We start from the raw sequence: 10,362 nt of genomic DNA, 5'->3' as shown, positions 1-10,362 counted from the left end.
TTTACCCAAGAACTGCACACGATTATTGACAAAATGCTTTGCTTCAGAAGTTCATCAGACATATCGGGAGGAAGAAGTTAAAGTTTAATATCGTTGAGCACATAACCAGTCCATCGGTCGCTTTACGCTGTTAACTGTACATTATCCGCAGGGGTGCATTATGTCTGCAGATGTGGATGAATACTATCATTCGAATCGATGCTTCAGAAAAAACAGCGTGGAACTACGAGCTGATCATATACATTACTGCAGATTTTCATTTTTGAAATTTGTATGACTTTTGCTTCTGGCCCCTAACATTTCTTAAAGACGCTATCCAAAAAAAAAATATCTTCGCGAGACTATCTCACTGCTGAACGGAACCACGGTAACGCGAAAAAAGAGCAATTGATTCGGTCTTGCAATTTTTTCCAACTTGCCTCTTTTACTGTCGATAATGAAACTTTTATCGCTACGAATTGGTCAATCTTTCATAGAAATTTATATTATCATTCTACAACAAATTTGGTAATAAAGTTATTTTTAATATCAATTTGCCTGTCAATGCCTGTATTCTGCTAAACAATAATCAAATTATTTTTAAGATGACCAATCGCTAAGGAGATACATGTAAACGCTGTGACTGATAGAATGATGTAAGGGAAGAGAAAGAGATAGACAGGTGGCCTGAGCCTAGTAGTAAATAAGTAGTGCCCAATAAGTAGCTACGGGTAAAGTGTGCTTACCGCTCAAATGTTTACTAATCAATAAGAATTTTTTAATTGGCAGGCGTGATTCGATTGCCTTGCAGTCATGAACGAAGGCAGGAGCTCCCACTGCGAACTGGGAAAACATCGGTGATGGGTATTAGAAAAAAAGAAGAATTATTTAAACGAGATTAAGCTTAAAACAAACACATGATGATATACACTTTGAAAAAAATTATCTTATACATGATTTTCTATTATGTGTGTATTTATTTCAGAGATAATTGTTTTTTCTGCAATGATCCAAAACAATTTTTTTCATTGAAAATTAAGAAAATGTTTTTCGAAACGAGCAAATTATCTTTCATTATTAAGGTTTTGCTACTAATGTTGTTTGCTTTCCTTTTTAAAACTTAAATTTATGTATAAAAGAAAATCAAAATGCAAAAAAAAAAATATGTAAATTGTAACAATGATAATAAAAAATATTTGCCTTTTTAACTGCGGCATTACACTCTTTGTTCCTGTAACTTTGACGTTTTGCGAATTTTATGAGCTCCGCTTATTATGGTTTCATTTTGTTTATTGTTGTTGTTATTTTTTGTTTTTTTTGTTTTTAATCTTCATTTGACACTTGCACCCAAGTTTCGAGGCTACGCTTCTGAAAAGATTATGCAACGTTTACTTTTACCAACGGAAGCTAAGCCATTACAGGTAGGACTCCAACTAACTGCATGCACCGCAGCGCTGTGAAAGAAGCCAGAACCAGAACTTTGTTTTTAAAAATCCATAACACCACGAAAAACACATAGCGAAAGTGTTTAATGTCATAGATAGACAGGAGAAGTTTGAGAGTGTGATCACATATAGAAAATAAAAGAAGAGAAGTAAAAGAAAACTGAAGGTAGTGTTTGTGCAGATGTGCGTATAAAATTAGTGCTGATGAGATGTCAATGAGGTTAAAAAATGATTCAATTTTGAAATGAAAAACCAAAACCAAAAAATTTTAAAGTAAAATATATATGTGCAGGTCGAACGTGTGCAGCAGCTCTGGCGGGGAAATTTGATATTAACAACGGTTTTCCTAACGAGCAGTACTTCCTTCATTGTTGTATTGTGTGTGTGTGTGTGCCTCTAATATATTTTGTTTTTTTGAAGGAGAACGCCACCATGTCAAAATAACAATGCGAACACAGGTTGTTCTATTTTAACCAAAAGGAGAAAATACTCTGACTCAATCAAGAATGACTTTGGAACGAATATGGCTTAGAAATGCATAATTAATTGGGTAGGAAGGATTTGGGTCGATTACTATCACAGATCTTCAATTTCTATCTGATCTCCGAAGTCGAGAATACCAAGAAACATTCAAACATGCTATCGCTATCCTCTTTCCGCTATAAAGATCGTCCCGCTTAATATGTTGAAGACACAATTGTAGAATGCAATTTTGAAAAACAAAAGCCATTTTATTACTAACGAATTAATTTTCGTTCGTTCCGCGAAAATCATATAAACAAGACAGGTCAAGCGAAGGTATGGATGTTAGACATATTTCATAGAAATGTATGATAGTAAGAAATATATATATAGAAACTATAGAGTTTTTGACCGTGAAAGAAGCGCATACCAGCGATTCGCCAATAAAGAGCCTAAGAAGATACGAAGGTTAGTAGGCATTGTACAACGTTCTTCCGGCCGTTATCTGCAATCCTTGAGGAAAGAAAACTAAAGAGTGCTCTATGATATTTTCGCTCTTTTTCTGTGTTCTTCTCTATGCTTCTTAAATGGAAGTCCTCTGCAATTTAGGCTTATCCTGGTGAATCTTTTTCCTTCTCTACAAAATTTTTCAATCGCTATTTTGTTCTTTGGAACATTATTACTCTGTCTGCTCGCCGACATTTGGCCTTCCATTTTCTCAGATGCAAACGATTTGCTGTAAAATTATTTTTGTTATAAGTATTGCACTATTTCGTGATATAATATTGGTTGAACGCGTAAGAATCGCGTTATTCAAAGTTAGTACAATTTACTGTTGTTGTGAATCTCCGGATTTAGTGAAATAAAACGAAAGTAAAGAAATCAGAAAAAGACAAAGAAAAGATTTAAAAGCCGCTGGATGACAAACACAGATCAGTAGAAGTTATGTTTATGGACTTCTTTTACCAGGCTTTTAAATATGGTTTCATGAACTTCTGGAAATAACCGTTCTCTTAAGAAGCGGCTTTTCGGACCGTGAGCTTTTTAACTTTGACGTACAGATTTATTCTCCCTCAAGTAAAGAAGTGATCTGCAATTTGTTGCATAAATAAGTCAATGGCATAAAAGATATCAATGCCGAGATGCCCCCTTTTAGAAACTAAATTAATTTACAAAATATCAATTACAATGATTAGATTGTGAAAAAACATAACACATTGGGTGGGTTATGCCAAAGCTTAGAAGTAAATCATATTTAGTTGCCTAATCGTTCACGGTCCCGTATCTTTACGGCGTATTTATTATTATTGTTATTCCGTTATCCCCTCGATTCCACAGCTACTTGCAGATTCCAAATGGGTGGCTACATGTTCGGTAAAGGTAGGCCAAGTGTCAAATCTTGTACGACAGAGGTGTGCCTATCAAAGCACCATCTGTTTAATTGCTCTCACGAAAGTTCTTTCAGTTCTTACTTACAGTTTATTGTGCATGATGACAATATACTTCACGATCCGTTCCTCCGTCATAAATTTTGCCATTATGAATGTGTGTTTGCCATAATAAGGTACTTTAACACGTTAAGGACGGCGCAGTTTTTCCTATTTCTCATAAGCATTCGTTTGTGAGCCACCGGTGGTACACGCCGTCCTTAACGTGTTAAAAAATATTTTTGTCATTTTGTCATTTTGTCAACTCGTTTCGTTTAGGTTACAACCTAATTTCATATTACATATATTCTGTGTTTGACGAGCATGCGAGTATATCGCTTAAGAAATGGACACAGTTAACTGATTAATAAGCGATGAATTGCTCGTAGAAATATTCAGTTATTAGGAAAAGCGCTTAATCAACAAATTGAAGACCCGTCGCCAAGACTTTCGCACTACTCGCCGTATTTTTCGTCCTTTTCATTATTAAATCCCTTAGCATTGAAAGGTTTTTACGCGACATGTCAATAATTGTTTGTCGGGAAGAGCTCAGAGTCGTGCAAGCGTACAAAATATCGCTTTGATCGAACATGATTTTGCTGATTAATTTCTGTAGTAAACATCGACACGTTGAACTTTCATAACCTAATCTCGAAAAAAACTAAGAAAAACTGATGGATTGATACTAGAACGTGCTATCCTCACATTATCGGAAATATAACCTAAGAATATCATGATGTTTTGTGTAATGTAATTCACTTGTTTTTTTTTCCCTGGTGGGCTGGTGATGCTTTCTCAAGTAAAATTAGTACTAATCAGATTAATTTTTAGTTTAGAATATTAAACTTTGCTTCAATCAATTAAAAATATAGTGTGCGAAACGATTCTTGCAGTTCTTGTGTTATAAAATATAAACGTTAGGTGCCGCCTTCACCGCTTGATATTCTTATTAATGGGATGCGGTTATTATGTATGTATATGAGGTTTATTTGAATATATTTTATGCGCGCAACTTTATTAAAATATTTTGCACTAACCTGTGTCCTTTTAATGTGGCCTCGACATAACCATCAAGATTCCAAAGATATATTAATCCATCAGTAGAACCGCATGCTATTTTTTGGGCATTTGCACTGAATGAGGCGCGAGCCCAATCACAGCTTAATTTAAAATGTTCATCACTGAAATATATTTTTAAAGAAAAAACAAATTTATTATTAAAATTATAATTATGAAAATAATTAAAGACTTACGAGAACGTGCTAATAATTGAATTTTTGCGTAAATCTATAAGTTGTATAGTATCATCACGTAGTGAAGCTATCAATAATTTCCCGTCTGAAAGCAACGTAAAGCCAAAGATAGATGAGAAAAAAAAACAAGCAAAGAGCATAAGTGACTGATTTTATTTGGATAGTTTTAATGTAAGATGATATCGTAGACATTGCTTTACCAACCTTTTGATAAATCCAATGAGGTAATTTTAGCATTCATTAATAAATCATCAGCTTGTTTTTCGGTGCGTATGTCCCAGAAGCGTATCTTCTTATCATAATGACCGCTAATAATGGTGGAGCCTAAACTATCTGTAGTTACGAGATCATTGCAACTTGAACCGGCAAATTTCGTCTCGATGCAGGCGACATTATGCAGATCCCATATTTTTAGAGTGCGATCATAACTTCCAGTTACCACTTTTACAGGCTCTTGAACGTATTTAGCTGCCATCACCTTACCACTGTGGCCTGTAAGAGTATGCTGGAAAAACAGAAAAAAAAAAGCCAAAAAAAAAAAAATCTTAATAAATTATAAATCTTTTAAGAGTATCGCATGGTTCTTAAAATATGCCGTTAAAACTTATCTAAGCGAAAAATAAAACTTACAACTTCTTTTAGTGCGTTCGGGTCATAATTTTTAAATTCCACTAACAAAACATAGATATAAAAGCAGAAATATCCAATTAACACCCCACTAAAATCTCCTATAATATATATCTTTTAACTTATGTTCGTATGTGTGTTTATTATGTATAGTTTAACACCCATTTCGCATTTAACGCATTCAACGTTTGCCAGCCAGTAGTAAAGTATCGCGATAACATCTAAATAATCAAATAGATACTGTAAACGTAAACATTATCGAAAAATAATAAGAAAAAAAATTATAAAAAAAAAAAAAAAAAACAAAAAAAACAACAACAACAAAAAACCACTAATAATAAGAACCTTATATACCGTCAAGCACTTCGATATAATGTACCTTACAGAAGCCACTTAAATATATGTAGGTTGTAGCTGAGAGAATCTCTATATGGGTTGGTTGGTTTAAAAATTATGTACATATTAATAAACTTTGATGTTTTCAAAAAAAATTTAACAGATATTTTTTTGAAGACTTAGTTGCTTAGATCGTTTGAGCTGTTAAGCGCAATCTGGGCATATGTCTGCCACTTAATCTTTTTTGCTAGGCATATATATGTTGTTCGGAATTTAACATTTTATCTTTTCTTGATTCTGAAATTAGAATTTCTTTAGAAGAAATCTATTATTTCTTCTAATACATATATAGGCTGAAAGGGGAAGGATGCACTGTTCGACTACCATGCGATGCATTGCATTTGAGCAATTTTCCGATAGGTCGGTCAGCTGTTCACCTTTGATTCGTTTCGATTGGAGTAAACATTTAATTGACCTAAGTCGGATTGTATTTGAATTGTTCTCGACTCCTGCAGCAAATATATGCTCAAGCAATTTTAAGTTTGCCTATTCAATATGCAGCAATTCTATTGTGAAATGATTAGTGCTTAAATTCATTGCCAAAAAATTTATCGAGTTCACTTATCAGGGTTGTAATCGTTTGTAAGAGTATAAAGTTGCCAATGGTTCTATGATTTGCTGTTGTTCATGATCTGATCATAATCGCATCGATTCAAAAGTGATATGAAATTCAAGTAGCATTTGCCACCAAGTAGGGTATAGCAGAACGCACGTGATTTATGATGAAGTTTAATTTACCTTTCTTCTTATTATGTTAGAGCCGAAGGTGGGAATAGATGCTACTTCTTCCTTACCTGATTAATTTCAAGCGTTTTTTGATAACATTTTTAACTTTTTCTTTATGTATTTTTTTTTCTTTTTCTTTTGTTTCGTTGCGCAATGTTAAGTTTTTCGCATTAAGAAAAATTTAGACAAACAAAAAAAAAAAAACAAAAAAAGTTTTCGCAATTTCGTGTTGGCGGTAATTTTAAGTATTCGAATTTTTTTCATTTAAAATTTTTGGCCAATCCTTAGAATAGCTATGCTTTTCGTTTGCAAATCAAAGTCATGTGTAGAATTTTTAGGTCAAATATTTTTTAAGAGGAATGTCTTAGGTTACATCAAATTTAATGGAGTTTATCTGGCATATTAAGTTTATCATTATTTTTGCAATTGACTTTTCAATGAAATCGAAAAACACGGGGATACCAAAGTTTAAATATAAACATGTAAGTTGATCTCAAAATTGGATAATTGTCTTATATGGAACCCAAAAAAAGAAAAAAAGAACTAGAAGTCTTCCAATTATTTTCAAAGTCAAATCAAGGAGCGGCAACCAGTTACTTCTATGATCTCTTAAAAAAAAGAAGATAACAAATTTGTTCTTTATATAGAAGATGGCTTCAGCCCATCCGCCTATTTCAAAAGTGAGATATTTAACACTAGAAGTACTCACGTTTTGTATATACCTATGCCTACTGCAAGGGATCACCTATTTTTATCAACTTATCAATGTCGTAAAAAAAAAAAAAAACAGTGGCTTGACATTTCTTGGTCGTTCAAGGACACGATGTTGAAAATTGACCATTGATCTGTTATGTCAAGGGAAATAAATAATCAAAATGATCCTTTGGGCAGAAATACGTATATGCCAACGGCATTTCGAAAACTAGATCATGTACGCGAAAACTAATTATAGCCGTTTAACGGTATTTGCATATAAGCAACCAGTTAATAATCATTTTTTTGAAACTCAAAAAATGAAAAAGGACCAAAATGATGTAATTCGTAGTTCAAGTGCTAAGACTGTAAGGTGATGAGATGAAATGTAAATATTAAACTTTTTTGCAGACATAGCTTCGGGTTAGTTCGAAGTGATTTGAAAAAACGGTTTATATGTTTCGGTCTCTCGACCGAATTTTATTTAAGTGCCTGACATGAAATAATTTAATTTCTTCAGTTGCTTCAATACATTAAATTGGGGCTTGGCATTGCTTCCTAAATACATATAATACAATAAATAAATAAATGTAAGCAAATAAATTCTTCATATTCGAAAGGTAATAACAGCAAACTGTCTTCTTTGACTTTTACATATTTCTCCTTTACAATTTCCATCTCTCTAACTGTATAGTATCGAAAATTCTACTCAGATTGTCTCTAATGTCGATTTTGCTTCGCTTTAATAACATCCCGTTTGTTGTTTGCCGACCATTACTGTTATCTGGTTATTAAAGCGTATTTTTGCTTTTTGTTTTTTTTTTTTATGCCATGTTCGTTGTTATCTTCTCGATTTTAGGCAGAAAGAAGCGATTTAAATGTGTGTTAACAATATTTTCGATTATTAGAAAAAACATAATTTTTTAATAAGATTTTTTTTACGATAACACCTAAAGGCAAAATCATTTGCAAATGATTTAAGTGAATAGCTCATAAACTTTTTAACCGCTACGATCTTTGCATTTCGGACATTGACGGTATAATCTATATGTGAACTGCATTTTCGGCAAAAGTTCCCTGTAAAAGTTTCTTAAAACGCTTATCATAAATATTATTAATAATGATTTTCAAAGGTTACCGCATATGAGGCATTTTTGATTCACACAAGTCCAGGAAAAAGAAAAAAACTCCAATTTATGACCGATGTCCATCTAAAACTTTAAGTCTTCCTTTTTTTTTTGACGCGGCCGGGTATGCAGTAATCGGGATGCAGGCTTCATATCTCTTAAGGCAATGTCAGCCACCGGGACTCCATTATTCGATTTTTGATCGATATGTGAAATAGTGAATCGCAAAAAATCAAGCGACATTAACTTATTGAAAAACTTTTCTTACTATTCCATCTCTATGTTAGTCAAAATCAATTTCATTGCCTTTGAAGTAACCCACAAACGCATATAATAATCTTTGTTAGCTGTTTGACCCATCGGAAGGTATTGATAGTGAATTACATCATAACAATTGAAGAAACCTGTTAACATTACCTTGACTTTTGAGCGCCCTTGCCGCGGTTTTTTCGGTCTTGGCTCATCTCTTGGCACTCGCTCGATTGAGCGCTTGTTTCCGGATCCCACAATCACTTCTCATTTCATTTCACAAACGAAATTTAATGCAAATACTTTGCTCAATGAAATCACGTTTATGATGTGAAATTTGACATGGGCGTCTGTCACAGTGAAAATAAAAATATTTCTGATATTCGTTATATCCGCTTAGTTTAACATAAATATTTGCCTTAGTTCTTGGTCACATAGTTATGATGGAAAAGTTTCTTTTAGTTGTAGTCTTAGTTTATTGTTAAGTTGATTTTTAATCGTCTGCTGAAAGCTAGAGGATAAGAGATTTTATTAAATAGTGTTTGTCGAGTTAAGTTTGTGCTTCTGCTGACATTTCCGCAGAGTGAGTGAACAAATAAAATTATTACAAATTAAAAAAATCTTCCTTCCAAATCATAATATTTACGACAAGGACTAAGTAGTTTTATCGCTCGCCAGATTTTCTAATGCAAAAAATGTGCAACATTACAACATTGTTAGGCATAATCGTAAGGATTAAAACTGTACCTCATCTTAAGCTTAGCATAGCTCGTTTGACATCAGGTATTTTTTGAATTCGTGGATAAGAAACCTGAAGGAATAAAGATTTTCTGTTGTTTTTCTTCTTATGAGCGATCAATGGCCACAATCCTACACCAGCATCTTTGGTAAGGTAAACGTTTCAGGAACTCTTGCTTCCTTGCCTTCAATTCGTTAGTCTGATGGCAATAATTTCACATCCCGCTATTAATGGCCTTCATTCACATACTTTGGTATTAAATTGCCAAAGCGTGGCATGAAATTATGCAGAGCGTGTCTTGATTCAAAAGTTTATCGAAATCCAAGCACAAGTCCAAGTGAGGCCTTTCAATTATTACCAGGTTAAAAAGGCGAATCCGGGTATCATTTTAACTGATTGTTGAACGTTGAAAAAGCCATAAAACCATAAAATCAAGTGTTTAAAAGAATGCTTGAATTGGGATAATCGTGGCTGAATGAAAAGTTGGTCTAAGAATAATCACAACTCTCAAGAACTTGGCCAGCTAAAGCTAAACTTTATACTAAACTACCATTATCTTCTTCGCAGACTTGCTTTGAACTGCTCTAATGTGTACTTTTCTGTGCAATGAATTAACACAACCGCAAGAGAAATATTCTAATAAATATTAAGTAAATAGCATAAGCTCGTAAATTACTAGACTAATTTTTTTTTTTTTTTTTTTTTTTTTTTTTTTTTTTGCATTTTTCTCCTTCGCGTCTTATAGGCTTATATTTAACTGTATTTAATTCCCGTATATAAGTGTGTACACATATATATTTGTTTTTGAAATGAATGCCATAAATTTAGTCAGATAACTGAACTTGATTTCTGGTATATATATATATATATATATATATATTTACTCTTTTCTTTAATTTTCTTTTCGGTTTATTTATTTATTTTTAGAATGGCCGCGCTTAGCAATGGAAGCATACTAAGTTTGTCTTTTCGTTCGCTATATACAGAAACGAATGTACCGTAGCAAGCATAAGCTTACGTAATAAACTTAATTTCAATAACTTTGTTTGTCCGTCCTTGATTGAATGTCTTGATCAAACTAAGTGTTGGTCAAAATATGAAACGAGTCGAAGGCATTTAGAGAGATAACGAATCGTTATTGTTATTCGTTTAGAATCTTTAATGCATACGAAGAATTGACACGCCCACAATTAGCTAACAATAAGAAAACACTTAAACAGTTTTGTGTTGTAATCGTTC

At 33.1% G+C, this 10,362-nt stretch overlaps 1 protein-coding gene across 3 annotated transcripts in view; it reads right to left on the bottom strand.

Annotated features, from left to right (window-relative positions):
* Window positions 1-905: 905 nt before the first annotated feature.
* Window positions 906-10,362, bottom strand: part of LOC119641991 (autophagy-related protein 16) — a 202,128-nt gene continuing 192,671 nt past the window's right edge. For 2 of the 3 annotated variants that reach the window (XM_038040939.1, XM_038040941.1), the window contains exons 7-10: window positions 4,771-5,071; window positions 4,567-4,651; window positions 4,351-4,494; window positions 906-1,457 (exon numbers count right to left, since the gene is read on the bottom strand). In XM_038040939.1, coding sequence (XP_037896867.1) covers window positions 1,340-1,457; window positions 4,351-4,494; window positions 4,567-4,651; window positions 4,771-5,071 — 648 coding nt within the window. In that variant the 3' untranslated portion in view covers window positions 906-1,339. The remainder of the gene's footprint in view (window positions 1,458-4,350; window positions 4,495-4,566; window positions 4,652-4,770; window positions 5,072-10,362) is intronic. The other variant, XM_038040940.1, reaches the window with a different exon arrangement.

Source organism: Glossina fuscipes, unplaced genomic scaffold (assembly GCF_014805625.2).
Source record: "Glossina fuscipes isolate IAEA_lab_2018 unplaced genomic scaffold, Yale_Gfus_2 204, whole genome shotgun sequence".
Taxonomy (NCBI): Eukaryota; Metazoa; Arthropoda; class Insecta; order Diptera; family Glossinidae; genus Glossina; species Glossina fuscipes.
This window is presented reverse-complemented; position numbering and strand designations above follow the sequence as displayed.